Source organism: Myotis nattereri (assembly GCF_964212035.1).
Source record: "Myotis nattereri genome assembly, chromosome: 1".
NCBI lineage: Eukaryota > Metazoa > Chordata > Mammalia > Chiroptera > Vespertilionidae > Myotis > Myotis nattereri.
Genome location: NC_138075.1, coordinates 67,614,363 through 67,631,539, shown reverse-complemented (window position 1 = coordinate 67,631,539; position 17,177 = coordinate 67,614,363). Strand labels below are relative to the sequence as shown.

Below are 17,177 nucleotides of genomic sequence, written 5' to 3'. Positions count from 1 at the left end.
ATCAATGGGGCCGAAACTGGTTTGGCTCAGTGGATGGAGCGTCGGCCTGCAGACTAAAGGGTCCCAGATTCGATTCCGGTCAAGGGCATGTACCTGGGTTGTGGGCACATCCCCAGTGGGAGATGTGCAGGAGGCAGCTGATCGATGTTTCTCTCTCATTGATGTTTCTAACTATCTCTCTCCCTTCCTCTCTGTAAAAAATCAATAAAATAAAAAAATAAATAAAAGTAAAAAAAATAAAAATCAATGGAAAAATATCATTGGGTGAGGATTAACAAAACAAAACAAAAGAACAGGATCTGGTCTGCCTGAATCAATGCTTCCCCAATAGGTATTCTTTGTTATCTCAATAAAGGATTGTTGCCTTTTCACTTTGGCCTTTTATTTTTAGGTTGTGCTTTCATATTGAAAGTGTGTTTTTAATATCCTGTCCCCTATTTTTTCTCACTTTTTTTTCTGAACTGAGCTTGTGTTTCTTTTGTAATAAGAAAAAAAATTAACTTAATTTTGGAGGGAATAAAAATTCATTTCCTCTGGTGGAACTAATCTTTGTATCTTTCTTTGCTTCTGAGGCTCAGTTACCTCCATTACATTTGCGTCCATGATTACTTGCTTTCTACTCTGTCTTGTGGACAAAAAGGGGCCACTTACTAAACTTGCAAGCTCAGGGGCAGCCTGCATGGTGGCCTTACAAAGTCAGAGACCTAAAATAACTACAAAGGATGTTCTGAAATGAAAACTTGTTAACTAAAAGCAGTTTATGGTGGCTAGTCATGTCCGAGGCCGGCACCTTCCCTGACAGGGCCCATCTTTACCCTAACTGAGCCTGCCTATTGTCTTTCTGCATCTCCGATAACATACCGTTAGAATGTCAAAGTAATTTTCCTTTTCCTGAACCTCTCAAAGCACAGGCAGTGCTCTGCGGAGACCACAAACCCCCTCATTGTTCCTGAGCTAATTGCCGACTGTTAACTATCCTGCACCATCTCAGGGAAAGAAGCATGTGTCTATCATTCTACTTTTTGTCCAACCCCAGAGGTTTCCCCACTTTGCCTTCTCCCGCCTCCCTAATCTATCACCAATGGATTTCATGTAACCCACATACATCTCCTCTTTTGATTATAATGTATAAAATAAGGTGCAAAACTGCCATTCTCCGGAGCATTATCTCAATCCATTGAGATTTTGCTTCCTGGCAATTGTCAATGGTTTGCCTCAGATGAACTCACAAAAATTCTCTATGGGTTTGAATGTTTCTTACGTTGACAACCTCACTGGACTGCTCACTGTTCTAGGACGGGGTGCATGCCTGATTCATCTCCATGTCACCGTGCCTCGCACAGCTCTAATGCAGAAGCCATCCATAAAAGCTGAAGAGAGGAAGGAAGGAAAGAAGGAATGACAATGCCCAGGCCCTGCCACTTTAATGAAAAGCTGTGTTGTGAAAGCACAATTTCTCCTCTATTTACAGGGGAGGAAGATCTGCCAGATAAACTGACTATGGCAAGAGGCAAGGCCAGATGGGCAGACCGAGCGAGGGAATTCATTTCCCTCTGGATATTAAAGATGTTATCTGGGTGAGGCTGCCAGGGTAGTCAGCAGTGGGGTGGGTGGTTCCTGATAAAGCTCTATCTTATGCTGCATCTGCAGACCAGTTTTTCAAGTGTAATAAAGCCCTGGCAGCCTGAGATGTGCACTGGCCTCTGTCTCCTCCCCACCTCCCACAGCCCAGCCTGGGAGAGGGGAGGGGGAGGGGAGAGGGAGGGGAGAGGGAGGGGAGAGGAGAGGAGACAGACCCCACACTCCTATTCTGCTCTCAGAACAGAACACCTTCACTTACCCGGCTCATCCAAGAGAGGCGACATGTCCGATGCCTCGGGACAGCAATCTTCAACCCATGTGCCACAAGAATTTTTAAAACCTGCCTTAGCTGGTTTGGCTCAGTGGATAGAGCATCCGCCTGTGGACTGAAGGATCCCGGGTTCAATTCCGGTCAGGGTACATGCCTGGGTTGCCAGCTGGATCCCCAGTAGGGGCCGTGCTAGACCTGCAATACCTGTTTAGTTAGGAACACTGACCTCTTTTCCCTTAGATTGTCAAATAAAAAATTACAACAGCCAATACAACAATAGCTGTCCAGTCGGAATGAATCAAAATCATACCTATTTTTTTTTTTGCCAGATCAACCAAAAATATAATATGTCACTTGGTGTGCTGCAGAATTTTAGTGCTTAGTCTATGTGTGCCATGAGATGAACAAGGTTGACAGCTGCTACCTTCAAGGTTAGTCACAAGGATAAGGCCACCATCCAAAGGCGGTAGCAGAGGGGTAGCCAGATTGGCCAGATGTTTAACTATGCCCTTTTAAAGGTGATTTAGGTTTGAGAAACTTAAGGCCTTCTGAGCACCCTCCTAATGTCACTGAGAAACCAAAGGTAGTTTCCCATTTTTCTCAACTCAGAACAGTAAATATTGCACAAGTCTACAGACAAATTCGGATTGCACTGAGAGAGACAGCAACCCTCCCAGGGGAGCTCTGAGCACCAGGGGGAAAAAACAACGCCCCATGTTTGGTTTGTAGTGTCAGCCCTGCAAGAACACAATGAACCCTGCAGAACTTGGGGCTTTCTCCCGCTCAGCCAGGAGCCAGGGATACCTGCAAGGCCGAGCAGCCAGCCACAGGCCCGCGGACAGAGACGGCCCCCTCAGCCCACCAGAGCTCAGGAGGTTCTGAGGGCCAGTTCTACACACACACACACACACACACACACACCACACACACCTACACACACACACACCACACACACACACACACACCTACACACACACACACACCTACACACACACACACCTACACACACCTACACACACACACACACACACACACACACCACACACACCTACACACACACACACACCACACACACACACACACACCTACACACACACACACACACCTACACACACACACACCTACACACACCTACACACACACACCTACACACACCTACACACACACCTACACACACACACACCACACACACCACACACACACACCACACACACACACACACCTACACACACACACACCTACACACACACACACACACCTACACACACACCTACACACACACCTACACACACACACACCACACACACCACACACACACACCACACACACACACACACCTACACACACACACACACACACACACACCACACACACCTACACACACACACCACACACACACACACACCTACACACACACACACACCTACACACACACACACCTACACACACCTACACACACACACCTACACACACCTACACACACACCTACACACACACACACCACACACACCACACACACACACCACACACACACACACACACCACACACACACACACACACCTACACACACACACACACACCTACACACACACACACCTACACACACCTACACACACACACCTACACACACCTACACACACACCTACACACACACACACCACACACACCACACACACACACCACACACACACACACACCTACACACACACACACCTACACACACACACACACACCTACACACACACCTACACACACACCTACACACACACACACCACACACACCACACACACACACCACACACACACACACACCTACACACACACACACACACACACACACCACACACACCTACACACACACACCACACACACACACACACCTACACACACACACACACCTACACACACACACACCTACACACACCTACACACACACACCTACACACACCTACACACACACCTACACACACACACACCACACACACCACACACACACACCACACACACACACACACACCTACACACACACACACCTACACACACACACACACACACACACACACACGCGCGCGCGCGCGCGCGCGCGCGCGCGCGCGCGCGCGACCAGGAGGCCATAATGCACAGGGACCGAGAACTCGCCTTCTAGAGAATAGGGTCGCTCCTTGACCCAACCAGAGCAGAGAGGAGTGGGAGGAGTTAGAGAGAAGTGCTGTGCTTTAAAAAGAAGCAGTAACACGGGACCTGGAGCTCCCTGAGCTTCTGTGCCAGCTCTCAGAGGGATAATGGCAGCAGCATTAGGACTTTGATGTGGTTTCAAAAAGGAGGGTTTGGGCCTAAAAAAAAAGTACCCAGTGGATACTCTGTGGGCCCTAAAATTCTATTGTAAATTACCCCCAGTTATTCGCCACACTGGCACACAGAGTGCACCTCGCAAAGCAAAGTACCCTTCCATCGCAGCTCGAGTACCTCCAACCCCTGCCGTACTGCCCTGACCCCCAAAACCAAAAGCTTTAGATTCCTGGCTGGGAAGCTATATCAACAGGCCCCTTAGGATAGAATTAGAAACACATGATGATTTGAAGAAAAACTGCTTAGGACGGAAGAACTCACTCTATGACCAGGATCTCATTGGAAAAATCAAAGTGAAGATTAGGCAACAGGAGCTAAGTCCAGGCTTGAGCGCCCCTGTTTCTATTGATTTCAGAGAGGAAGGGAAAGAGAGTGGGAGAGAGAAACATCAATGATGAAAGAGAATCATTGATTAGCTGCCTCCTGCACACCCCCCACTGGGGATCAAGCCAGCAACCCAGGCATGTGCCCTGACCGGAGTTGAACCTTGGACCCTTCAGTCTGCAGGCCTATGCTCTATCCACTGAGCCAAACCGGCCGGGGCCCTCTCACATCTTCTCGAGGTGCTGGCCAAGCTTCTCCCACCTCACTCGGTCGGGCCCAACCTTAACCGCTCCCCCTCCCATAGGCACACACTAGCTCCCAGACTGAAGGTACAGCTCTCTCCAAAGGCACCTGGAGGTCGCTTCCAAGCAGCACCTTAAAGAACTTTTTTCTTTTAAAAATCTTTAGGTTTCTTTTTTCCCCTTTTCTTAAAAAAAAACACACCTCTATCTCTATATCTCTCTATCTCTACCTCTATCTCTGTCCCTATCTCTATCTCTATGTTTATCGTCCTAGACAGTTTGGCTCAATGGATGGAGCTTTGGCCCACAGACTGAAGGTTCTGGGTTTGATTCCGGTCAAGGGGACGTACCTCGTTGCAAGCTCGATCCCCGGCCCTGGTTGGGGCACATGCAGGAGACAACCAATCGATGTGTCCTCCTCACATTGATGCTTCTCTCTCTGTCTCTCCCCCTCCCTTCCACTCTCTCTCTAAAAATCAATGGAAAAATATCCTCAGGTGAGGATTAACAACAACAAAAATTAGATAGATAGATAGATAGATGATAGATAGATAGATAGATAGATAGATATAGAGATATCGATATTGATATATGAATAGCTCTTCATTGAAAGTACAGTCCCCAGGTTGAGGTATGCTGTGGGCTGGCCTGCTGTCACGGCAGGTGGGTACAGCGGGTGGGGTGGGGCTGGCAGGGCAGCTCCCTGGAGAGGCCATCCCGTAGTTCTTGCAGGGGCTGCTCCCAGCATCATTTGGTTCTTGCAGGTGAGGAACCCATAGGAGGCAATCAGCAGGGCCTCCTCCTACAGGATGCAGGTGAGCCATCCTCCCACCTTCGGTAGGACACCTCACAGGTGCTCGCCCACAGGGCGAGCTCTCAGGGCAGCAGCTGGGCAGCCGGGGCTGGCTGAGTCCGATCTGGCTGCCACCTTGCTGATGATGGGGGTCCATCTTGTGGGTGATGCGGGTGCAGCGGTAGCCAGAGCCCTTGGACAGCTTCTTGGAAAACCAGTGGTATCTGTAGTGCTTAGTGCCTCCTGGAGAGCCCCACCGAACACCTTCAGCCTCTGCTCGCTCAGGCAGCCCGGGTCCTCAGGAGGCTGGAGAGGAAGCCTGTGGGGTGGTCCCTGGGAGCATGTTTGTCCTCTTCCGGGTCCAGCTGGCCTGATTCCGACCGTGCGCGGCTCTGGCACCGGTGCCGCAGCCAGGAGCAGTGAGAGGTCTCTGGGGGTCCTACGCTCTGCAGGGAGCACTTGCTCAGGGCTCTTCACTTTTGCCGTTTAAAACACCTGCATCTTCCCCCATCCCATCCCTTTCCCTGCTCTCCAAGATAACCCCTACCCCGAACTAACCATTATCATTCTCTTACTTTTCTTTATAATTTGACCATCTCTGTTTTTATCTCCAAACAGTATATTGCCGAGTTTTGCAAGTTCATGAACTTCATGTAAATAGAATTGTTCTATATTTTCCCAAGGTTTGCTTTCTATATTTTTTTCAAGGTTTGCTTTTTCACTGAGCATCTTCATTGCTATAGTTTCCATCTTGTGGACTGATGGCTTATATCATAACTGGTGGCCCAACATTTGGAGTTTTGCACTTTGAAGTCTGAGGCCGCTTCTAGAGCATGGCTCTCGTCCTTGGATTTGAAAACTGCCTGCAGAACGAAGTCTTTCCGTGCTGTTTGATTTCTGTTGATAAGTAACCCAAAAGCTTTTGTTCTACAAGTAGAACACTGACAAATGCCTAAACTTCGGTTACCCATTGTTCTTGTATCACAGCCCCACTTGCTGAGCCCTGAGTCGGCCACTGTTGAAAGTCCAGTTGCCTCCACCAATTGAGAAATGATGTAAGTTTATGGTCTTGTTTCTCCTAACAACCCATCTCTTTGATGATCAGCTGCTAGCAGCTTATATCTTTTAAAAACTCTGTTCTCCTCCTCCCACCTCAGAGCGTGTCTTTGGTTTATACCTAGAGCTATGTTGTCTGATTTGCAAGTCACATAGGAATAAAACTCCCTTAATTTCTTCTGGAACTTTTGTTAATGGAATCAACCAAAAACATATTCCACTTTTGATGGACATGGAGCTGTTCCCAGTGTTTTGCTGGTTGCGGGCAGTGTTGTCATGAACATTCTGTGCATGGATTCCCATGGTGGTGTCAGCGAGCTCTCCTAGGCTGGCCACAGGGAACGCATACTTCAGCTTCACCAGAAGATGCCCAGTGGTTTTCCAACGTGCAAGTAATTGCAGTTTGCAGTCCCAACAGGCAGGAGTGTTTCCGTTTGTTAGATACCTTCACCAATACTTGATGTTCACTTATTTTTTTTGCAAATCATTAAAATAGTATGTCATTGTGGTTTAAAGCGTAGCTTAATTTGCATTCCTTGGGTTTCTAATGATATTGAACATCATGCGATATGTTTATTGGCCATTCCCATTCCCTCTTGAAAAGTGCCTAGTCATTTGCCCAGTGTTTCTTCTATTGATTTATCTTATTCTCATTGATTTGTAGTTCTTTATATGTCCTGGGCATTCATCCTTTGACAATTTAACAAATCCTTTGTTAAACATGAATATGTCTGTTTTATCTCTCTAGCTAGATTATTAACCCTGGGGGATAGTGGAGGGTACAGAAAATAAATTAGACCAATAAGAATCCTGGAGAATTATAACTCCCCATTTCCCGTACAGCTCTTTTCACATTTACGAGCCCTTCAGTAAAGTCAGGGGTTTTCAATCGCTGGCCTGGAAGGTTACAGGCTGCTTTGTTTGCTTTTTGTTGTTAATCCTCGCCGGAGGATATCTTTTCCATTAAGGGAGTGAGGGAGGGGGAGAGACATCCATGTGAGAGACACAGGGACAGCCTGTCCCCCAATCGAACCGGCAACCCAGGTACCTGCCCTTGACGGGGAATCGAACCCACAACCCTTTAGTCAGCGGGGCCGACGCTCTAACCACTGAACCCCACCAGCCAGGTACGTTTTGCTTTATTTATTTTCAAAGAACCAATCACAAGAAGACAAAGAATGCTGAGTTGTCAGATTTTGCTACACCAGATGAGGGCGTGCGCGCACGGAGTGAACTCGCGGCCCTCTCCTTGATGTCTGGTGCGGGGAAGTGGTTTCCTTTGCCCCAGGTGTTGCCTTGTGATCTCCGCTTGTACCAGTCTCTCTAGCTTCGCAGAAATCTCTCCGAACTGAAGGCCAAATTCTGTTGGGTCAAGGCCCTCCAGGCTTGGCACGTAGCCAAGCGCTCAGTTCCTTTACAGATTTACCTAGAGCGCCCAGAAACGCAAGGCCCAGCCACAGTGCTAGGAATTAGGGCGGCGGAGACGCGCGCACCCCAGGTGGTGCTTCACTGTAGCCACAAGCCTCCTCCCCCTGGATTTCCTCCGCTGAAGACTCCGGGGACGTGTCCTGCGGATGGGAAGTGAGAGGCGTCCCTGGGTGCAGCGGCCGGAGCTTGGGAGGCTTCAGCGGGTGGCCGTGTGCTCCCTGCTCGGCTTCGCGGGACGGAGAGGAGGCCAGCAGGACTTTGGAACCTTCCTGGCGGTGTTGCAGTCAGAGGGTGCAAGGTCAACGCTTGGCGCCTCCAGGCAGCGGGCGCCCGAGCGGCCCCCACAGCCCCGGGGTAGGGGTGGGCCCTGAATCGCCGGGTGCCGGGGCGTCACGGGCGCCCGCTCCTGATTGGCCGCCGCCACCGTCACGGGCCGGGCGCTCCGAGATTGGCAGAGCCAGAGGCCGGAGCCGGAGTACGGACCCGGGGCGACCGATCGCAGTCCCGGAACCGAGGGGCTGGCGTGGACACCAGATCCCAAGCCCACGCCGGGAGTCCGGTCGGGAAGCGCGCACCATGCCCTACGTGCTCATCAGCACCCAGATCCGCATGGTGAGTACCCGCCTGGCCAGTGGCGTGGGGGCCGCCGGGCCTCGGGGACTGCGGCCGCACTTGGGCGCCTCCCTCTTGGGCAGCGCCCGCGGTGCAGGGCCGGAAAGTGTCCGGACACACCCCCTTGGGCCTCGGGGAGGGAGGGGTGCAGGGCCGGAAAGTGTCCGGACACACCCCCTCGGGCCTCGGGGAGGGAGGGGTGCAGGGCCGGAAAGTGTCCGGACACACCCCCTCGGGCCTCGGGGAGGGCTGGGGATCCGACTCTGCCCAGATCGCGGAACTCGTAGCTCTGGCCGTCCTGGCGCCCCCGGGGCGCGAAGGGAAGGCGGCCAGGTGCGTGCGTCCCCGCGACCCAGCGAGCATGGGCTTTGCGGCTGCTCCCACGCGTCCACGGAAACCCTGGCCTCACACGTGCAGCACCCACTGCCCTACACGGAGCCGCTCCGCAGGGGGTTGGGGTGCGGGGCGTAGTAACCTGCGGAAGAGCGGTTTGGAAAAGGACGTGCTAAGATGCTGAAACACCTGTGCCCAGTGCCTGACCCACCCGCGGCCGCTAGCTGCCCCCTTAAGCACTTCCAGGGAGAGTTGTCCCTAAGGCCTTAGAAAGGAAAAGAAAAATCTAAACTCTTCCTGCTCAAGAAGGAAGAGGCGCCCTAGCCAGTCGGCCTGCGGACTGAAGGGTCCTGGGTTCATACCAGTCAAGGGCACAAACCTCTTTGCAGGCTCCTCCCCAGCCCCAGCCCCGGTCTGGGCGTGTGCAGGAGGCAACCAATCCATGTGTTTCTCTCATATCGGTATTTCTGTCTTTCCCTCTCTCTTCCACTCTTTCTAAAAATCAATGGAAAAATATCCTCGGGTGAGGATATTAAGAAAACAAACAAACAAAAAAAAGAAGAAAGGGGAGAACACCATTCAGGAGTCAAAAGTCACCCTCCTCCGGGTGCAGTTTCCTGCCTAAGAAGGTGCTGGCTGCCCGGGGAAGGGGGGGGGGGGGCGCGGGCTTTTTAGCTTCGGAATATGACTGGGTCCTCGGCTGGGCAGGATGCTCCTCTGCCTCTTCACTCCCCAGGGATGTGCCCGTCGGGTAAGCAGCTCCCTGGGTGTGAGGGAAACTGGCGGCCACCACAGGACGAGGACGGGTCCTGGCCGTGCCCAGGGCAGTGGTCCGAGAACCAGTCACTGGCGCAGTTGTTAAATGTGGGCTCCTGGGCCCCTTCCCAGACCTCTCAGCACACTCTAAGCCCGGGGCGTGGGGATTCAGTGCTCTTCAGGTGACTTTTAAAAATAGGCCAGCTTTATTGCTATAAAAAACAAACCACAGAATTCGCCAATTTAATGTGTACAATTCAACACTGGTTTTTTTTAGCATATTCAAAACCATCATCCTAATCAATTTTAGAACATTCCCATCCCTTAGCAGTCACTTCTCATCACCGCCCGCCCCCAGGCCCCCAGCCCCAGGTAACCACTAATCTACTCTCTGCCCTAATATGTGGTCACGTATCTGGCGCCTTTCACTTACGTAAGGCTTTCCAGGTTCACCTACATTGCAGTATGCATGTGCTCATTCCTTTTTATTGCAAATAAGATCCCATCATATGGATATGCCACATTTCATCTACCCATCAGCAGCCGAAAAACATTTAGGCTGTTTCCACTTCTGACAATTATGAATAATTCTGCTACCGACATTGCCGTTCAAGATTTTATGTGGCCAGGCTTTCATTTCTCTGCTCTCCAGCTGACTGTGACACACACCAAACACGGTGGTGGGCGGTGCCAGGCATGTAGGTGCCAGCTCAGACACTGCCCAGCTCCTCTTGGAGGTGAGAGAAGCCTCACACTGTCTGGCTTCACCTTTTCCAGAGTGTTCTCAGCCCTCAGGGCGCTCACCAACCCTCCAACCTTTATCTAAGCTGGCTCAGGACCAGCAGGCAGGGAGGAAGGAGCGGCAAGACCGGCTACCTCCACCTGGCAGCCAGCCAAGCATCACTGTGGCTTACCTTGCAGGAGGTGGGTCCCACCATGGTGGGCGACGAGTACTCCGATCCAGAGCTGATGGAGCATTTGGGGGCCTCAAAAAGAGGCGTCCTGGGGAACAACTTGTAAGTAGTTGCATTCGTAAGTATCCTTTCCCCTGGACCCGTCGGTCCCCGTCACACACCACCAAGACAAGGGACAATGCCACTGCCCAACCTCAGACCTCCTGCCTGCCTCCTGGGCGCTGTCCTTACAGGGCCAGTCCGCCTGCAGCCTCACAGCCCCCCAGGCTTGCTCTGAGGCTCTCCCACCGCCCTCCCTTCATAAGGGAGCTCACAAAGTCAAGTCCCAGGACAAAGTCCCAGGACAGAGTCCAGTCCTAGAGATAGGACTATGGACGTAAACTATTCCCTGCGCTGCCCCTATCTCCAAGCTGGACCTTACGTGGCAAAGACAGGCACAGAGAAAAGGTTTCTGTCTTGAAGAGCTGGCTGGTTAACAAAGCTAAGCCCTAAAGCAGGGAGCAGGCAGCCTGCACCCTACTTGCAGCTCAGCCAGCAGCCTGCGTACTCGGCCACCTCTTTTCTTCACACTAGTTCTGAGCTTGAACAGAGTGCTGCTTCCTTTTCTGCCCCTCCCCACTCATGCCCCATAGGCAGGGAGAACCTGAGTCTCAGGCGGGACTCCTTAGAAGGGTCCCCAGAATGAGCCCCATTCAAAGGGGGCAGCAGAGAGGAGGCGAGCTGGTGTCAGCCCCTTGGGTCAGGGTGGGAGGGTGGAAGCCAACCCCATCCATTTGCCTTTGGTATGGAGATGGCCAGCTTGGAGCTCATGCCCTTTACCTATGTGATGGCCTTTTAGAATCAATTCACCCTGAAAGAAGGAAAAGCGCATTCTCTGTGCTGGGGAGAGGCGCCCAGAGTCAGGAACTATTGGGGGTCAAGCCATGGCCCCAGGACTGTAGGACAGGCTAGGCAGGAGGAGGGGCGGAGGTGGGTGAGGACCCTGGGGAGCAGCCATTCTTCCTGAACAGTGCAGCAGCCTAGGGCACGTGGGGCTGTCAGCCCCGCCTTATGACATTGGGAAAGCCACTTAAGCCCAAATGGAAACAATAATGGTGCCTTCCTCAGGTTGTTGGGAGGAATAAAGGAGCTAATGGTCGCAGGGGAGGGTCAGGGAACGTGCACCTCGCCCGGCACCTGGAAGACACCAGCCAGTGTCAGTCACTGTCACGAGCATTCCCGACAGGTGTGGCCTTCAGCAGGTACTAGCTTTGTAGGGGACGCCTGCACGGTGGCCCCCTCACGCGGCCCCTCTCCATCTGTTCGCAGCTACGAGTACTACGTCAGTGACCCTCCTCGAATAGTCCTGGACAAGCTGGAACGCAGGGGCTTCCGCGTGCTGAGCATGACAGGGGTGGGCCAGACGCTGGTGTGGTGCCTGCACAAGGAGTGACCCTCACTGTGAGGTGTGGACAGGGCACCCCTTCTCTGAGTGGTTGCCTATGGGTCCCGATCCCAAGCCCCGCCTCACTCACCGCCCTGCCCCTTCCCGAACTGTCATTCCCCTTGGACCAGCACCACTGGGCAGTGAATGGCCTCTGAAACCTGCTCCCAGCTGCCCCTCCACCTTCCAGCTGGTGAGGATTCTGGAGGAGTCCATGCTCATGGGCAGGCTGCGGGGCTGGCAAGAGCCAGGCTAAGCCAATAAAGGGCCGTGATGACTGGCTGATTCTAAGCTCCGTGCGTGCAGGGACTCTCAGCAAGTGGAGCACCTCCCTGGGGTCTGTCCACTGCCAGGGGGGAGAGCCAGCCTGGGCGGAGCCTCTGAGGCAGAGCCCAGGACCCAGGCCACACTGGACAGGCCAGCTTCCTACGCCTATATATGCAACAGAGGTAGACTTAAAAAAAAAGTTTATTAGTGCAAGGGGCTGGGGGTGGTGGGCTGGATGCTACGTCAGCTGCCCCACCTTGTCCTCCTGCTGCATCTGGGCGATCAGCTGCTGCCGCTCAGCTGCTTGGCGCATGCGCATCATGACGAGGCTTTCGTAGTCCCTCTCGGACACCACTGAGCCCTGGGGACAGAGGAGGGAGAAGGAGGGCAGGGCCTGGGCAGAGCTAGTCAAGAGTCGAGAAGAACGGTGCCCAGGAGAAGGACCGGGGAGGACCTGCAAGCCCAGTTCATCATGTTCCTTCGGACCAAGCAGACCGTGGGCCTCCAGACCAGCTTCCAACCAGTACCTCCCCTCCCTCTCCAGCCAGCGCCGGTTCAGCTTTCCCTTCGTGTCCTCAGCCTCTGCCCCGGCTTCTGCTCCTCACAGGTTTCCAGGGAAGGGGAGTTGTCAGAGGTTTAGAAACCCGCTCTGCTCTGCCAGGTGGAGGCGGGAGCACTGCGCCCTCCCAGCTGTCCATCTGCCTGTGGACCGGCTCCTGCTGAGGTCACAGGAGAAGGAAGCCCTGCCCCAGACACAGCCTCAGTCAACCTCAGCCTAAAAGAGAGAAACAAGCATGAAGCTGGCCTGCCTCCTAAAAACACACACCAGGGCTCCTGGAGGGTAGGGCCTGCAGCTCTTTCCTGTATGATCTTGCCAGCAGAGTGCGGGGATGAAAGACTGCTATATTTTAACAATCAGAAGGATAATAAACAATCACCTCAATGGGCCAAGGCTGTGGGGTGGAGGCGGCTCCAGTGCCACGAGCAGAGCTGCCAGCCCCACGCCCTGATAAGGTCGGCAGTGGGAATTAAATCACTTCCTCCTTCGGGGCAGCTGAACTGCATGAAGTGTGAGGCCCACCTGAGTTGGCACAGAAGCAAGGCCAGGGGGCTACGCAGCAGGCAACGGCGCCCTGTTCTGTGGTATGCCAACCTGCTGCACGCTCACGGAGTAAGTCAGGAGGCAAGTTTGGTGGTCAGTGACCCAGGGAATAAGAAGGAAGTGGCTGGTGTTAAGATGCCAGACCCTGGCCAACGGGTTTGTAGTGGGTGTGGGGGGAGAGGGGGTACGGAACAAGGAAGTGTTATTCAGCCCAGATCCCCCTGCTCCTCCCCAGCCCCACGCCTCTCTGCCTCTCCCCTGGGCTGCAGAAGCTCTGAGCAGAGTTGCCCTCCCAGCCAGGCTCACTTATCTCAGCTAGGCCAGAGCTCTGCTGACAATCCAGGGCAGTCTCATGTGACCCAGCCCCCGCCACAGAGGAGGGGCCTCAGGTGAGGCCCAGGGTGGAAGGCAGAGGACATGCCCCTCAGCTGCTCTCTCCTGCCCTGAGGCCGTTTGGTAAACCGATGAAGGATGAGGAAATAGAGCAGCTAGACTGGGTGTCAGGCCAAAGGGAGGGCAAGTCTCCCCTCCCCAAGGAAGTACTGCTCTGCTGAGAAAACTCGTCACCCTGGCATGCCCAGCCCTGGAAGCAGCCAGCCCTTTATTGGCATGGGGCTGCTCCCTGCTAACACACCCTCTGCCACCTTCCCCCATACCTGTGGGCTCTAATGAGGGCCTGTCGGCAGGCCCTGGGCTGAGTCACCCACACTAGCAACAGGTCTCTTCTTCCTCCACAATCGCTCCCCACGCCTGCATTCAGTTAGCCAGCACCTCCCTGGGCGCCTCTCCCCCAGACACACTGGGGGCCGGGAGCTACGCCTGCTGCTCGGCCCAGGGTGGTGGGGAAAGGAGACGGTGTGCTGACACACAAGGCAGGGCTGCCCGCAGACAAGTCCCCAGAGGAATCTTTGGCTCCCCAGTGGCCCTGGGGTGTTGGCCACGGCTGCCTCAGCTCCTGCATGCGGATGCTGCAATTACCTGAGCATGAAACCCAGCTTCCCACCTGACTGAGTCAGCTGAGAACAACACACCTCCACGCCACCCCGCCACCCGCCACAGCCAGCAGGGCACGCATCAGAGCCGGGGAGCCACGGGGGACAGAGGCAGGGCCACGGCCAGAGGGGAAGCTGGGCAGAGGCCGCTCCTACCACCTGAGAAGATTGATCCCTCACCCCCTGGTGCTCCTCTCACTCCGCTCCAGTAAGTGCTGCTTCCTCTTGGGGTTTTTCCACTGCCCTATCAGGTAGCCGGGCCACTCCTGTGCCTCTGGGAAACTCCGTGCCAGCAACGCTCGGCCTCTGCTCGGCCTCTGCTGGCCTCTTCCTGGGCCGTCGTCTCACCCGCAGGCGCTGGCCTGAGGTCCATGCTGAGCAGAAAGCTGGAGGCCTCTGCGAGGAGCCCACGTGGGCTGTCTCCCGTTTCTTGTCGTTCGCTGACCCGGCAGACCAAGCGGCCCCTCGCCGCTGCGGAACTGGACTTCTAGGTGTGCTGGCTCCCTGTCCCATGGAGACCTGGCGGAAAGGCTCCTTCCGCAACGCCTCCTTCCTCAAGCGGCTGAGCCTGAGGCGGCCTCGAGGACTCCGGAGACAGGGCAGTGTGCTGAGCCAGGCCAGCATGGCTGGGGGGGACCATGAGGAGTACAGCAACAGAGAGGTCGTCCGGGAGCTTCGAGGGAGGCCGGATGGCCGGCGCCTGCCACTGTGGGGGGACGAGCAGCCCCGGACCACCCTTCTGGCCCCACCCAAGCCCCCTCGCCTCTACCGAGAGAGCTCCAGCTGCCCCAACATCCTGGAGCCGTCACCTGCCTACACTGCTGCCTACTCGGCTACCCTGCCCTCGGCGCTCTCCCTGGCAGACGCCCTCCACGAATACTCCGAGGAGGACCTCGTGGACACGCCCCCCTTCCAGAAGACACCTGCTCCGGACCTTAATGATCCCTTCTTCTCCTTCAAAGTGGACCTGGGGATTTCACTTCTTGAGGAAGTTCTACAGATGCTGAGGGAGCAATTTCCCAGTGAGCCGGGCTTCTGAATGGGGTGAGGGTGGGCAGAGGTGTGGTAATTGGAAGAGACGAAAGCCTGGGGACCCAGGACAGGAAGGTAGAGTTGTGGATTAAGAAAAAGGTACGGGTGGGAATCCAGGGCCCTGCCTGCCCTCTGGGTCCTCAACAGTCCTCCAGGTCCCCCGAGGGGAGGGGCAGAGGTGTGGAGACAAGCTGGAAATGTGAGGGGCACTCGCTGCCAAGAGCCCTGAAGGCAGCAGCGAGGCTGGGAAAGGGGCCACACGGGCAACTCCAAGGACCAGGCAGAGGCCAGCAGAGGGGGTGGGTGGCACAAGGGGCGAGTCAGGGAGTGGAGGACACACAGACTGGACAGATCAGCCCCCGCTGAAGCTACTCTCCACAGCGAGAGGTTACAGGACAGGTCTAGGCAAAAGTGGTCCAAATCAGACCTAAGGGGAGAGTGGGAAGACTGAGGGAGGAGGGATGGGACAGGCTTGACTCTGTCCAGTGTAGCAGCCACTAGCTACACGTGGCTGTTTACATTTAAATAATTGAAACGAAGTAAAATTAAAAATTTAGTTCCTCAGCTGCACTAGCTGCATTTCAAATGCTCAATCGCCACACATGACCAACGGCTACCACACTGGACAGTGGAGGGTGAACTTTATTAACATCACTGGGGAAAGGCCGACTGGGTAGTTAATAGGACCACAGTGCCCCTAGACCGTGGCCTTGAGCAGCAGTGGCATGGGGGAGGGGAGCACAGGGGCCTGCACAGAAGGGAGGGGCTGGCAGAGGAGAAGGGGGAGGCTCAGAGACACATCGTTAGGAGAGGGGGCATGAGAGACTCCAGCTGCCAACACAGCTGCCTGGAGCAGCCCCTGGGGCCTGAGGAAGGTGGATCCAGGGACTGCCAGCTGAAGGCACAGACACAGCTTGAGGGCGATGTGGGCAGTTCCCAGAAACTTTGCTGATGGGAGCCCTTGGGAAATGCAGCAGCAACAGTGGCAGATTTCCCTTCCCCCTCCCCCAACGAGGACACAGGAGGACCAAACCAGGGGACAGACAGGGAACCCACGGCTGTTACCATGAAGAGGCACAGCTGGTCTCCAGAATCCTCCACCAGGACGGGAGATCTGCCTAAACCCTCACCCACGGGGCCTGCCACCCGGGGCCAAGCCCACTGCTTATGGCCACATGCTGTGCTATTGCTCCACACTGTGGCTTGGCCAGAAGACTTGAAACTAGAGCTCAGGTTGGCTGGGCCATGTGGTTCTGAGATTCCAGGCATGAAGAGAGAGGGAAGCTCGACACACACTGCTTCCACCACCCAAACTGTGGCCTCCATCTCCCCTCCTCCTGTGGCTGTGCCCAGAGGAGGCTCCTCCCCGATGCAGGAGACAGTAAATAAAGTTCTCTATCACAGCCTGTGCAATGTCATCTGGGGCTGTGGAATGCTGGGACTTCATGGTGAGGGAACGCGCTCTCTAAAGGGTCTTACGTTGGACACTTCCTTTTCCTCCTCAGCCCATGGTCTGGGACACCTCCCAGAGCTCCGGTTCTCACGGCCAGGTCGGGGGGCAAGCAGGAAAGCAGGGGCGGAGTGACAGCCCAGAGGCCTTGCTGACCCACCGAGGGGCATGCTCCCCTCGGAGGGACTATGACATCAGTCTGAGGCTCCCACACGACCACAGGCCATTCCAGAGAAGGGAGAGCTCTTGGG

The 17,177-nt window shown here is 54.5% G+C and overlaps 3 protein-coding genes across 4 annotated transcripts in view; 2 read left to right on the top strand and 1 right to left on the bottom strand.

Moving 5' to 3' along the window:
* The first annotated feature begins 7,102 nt into the window (after window positions 1–7,102).
* Window positions 7,103–12,540, top strand: GCHFR (GTP cyclohydrolase I feedback regulator). The gene is made up of 3 exons (XM_081113101.1): window positions 7,103–8,657; window positions 10,668–10,762; window positions 11,969–12,540. The coding sequence occupies exons 1-3, from the start codon at window positions 8,622–8,624 to the stop codon at window positions 12,090–12,092; spliced, it is 255 nt and encodes an 84-aa protein (XP_080969227.1). The 5' UTR covers window positions 7,103–8,621; the 3' UTR covers window positions 12,093–12,540.
* The window catches only part of DNAJC17 (DnaJ heat shock protein family (Hsp40) member C17), a 43,532-nt gene continuing 38,888 nt past the window's right edge, over window positions 12,534–17,177 (bottom strand). For both annotated transcript variants that reach the window (XM_081113025.1, XM_081113024.1), the window contains one exon: window positions 12,534–12,711. In XM_081113025.1, coding sequence (XP_080969151.1) covers window positions 12,589–12,711 — 123 coding nt within the window. In that variant the 3' untranslated portion in view covers window positions 12,534–12,588. The remainder of the gene's footprint in view (window positions 12,712–17,177) is intronic.
* On the top strand, window positions 13,525–16,872 carry LOC308534537 (uncharacterized protein C15orf62, mitochondrial). The gene has a single exon (XM_081113068.1). It carries the CDS (start codon window positions 14,956–14,958, stop codon window positions 15,481–15,483), a length of 528 nt encoding a protein of 175 aa, XP_080969194.1. The 5' UTR covers window positions 13,525–14,955; the 3' UTR covers window positions 15,484–16,872.

Excerpts from the sequence above, each read along its gene's own strand:
- GCHFR (XM_081113101.1), top strand. The coding sequence starts at position 8,622 with ATGCCCTACGTGCTCATCAGCACCCAGATCCGCATG. Across the intron at positions 8,658-10,667 it reads TCAGCACCCAGATCCGCATG|GAGGTGGGTCCCACCATGGT; the intron begins GTGAGTACCCGC and ends CTTACCTTGCAG. Across the intron at positions 10,763-11,968 it reads GGCGTCCTGGGGAACAACTT|CTACGAGTACTACGTCAGTG; the intron begins GTAAGTAGTTGC and ends ATCTGTTCGCAG.
- LOC308534537 (XM_081113068.1), top strand. The coding sequence starts at position 14,956 with ATGGAGACCTGGCGGAAAGGCTCCTTCCGCAACGCCTCCTTCCTCAAG.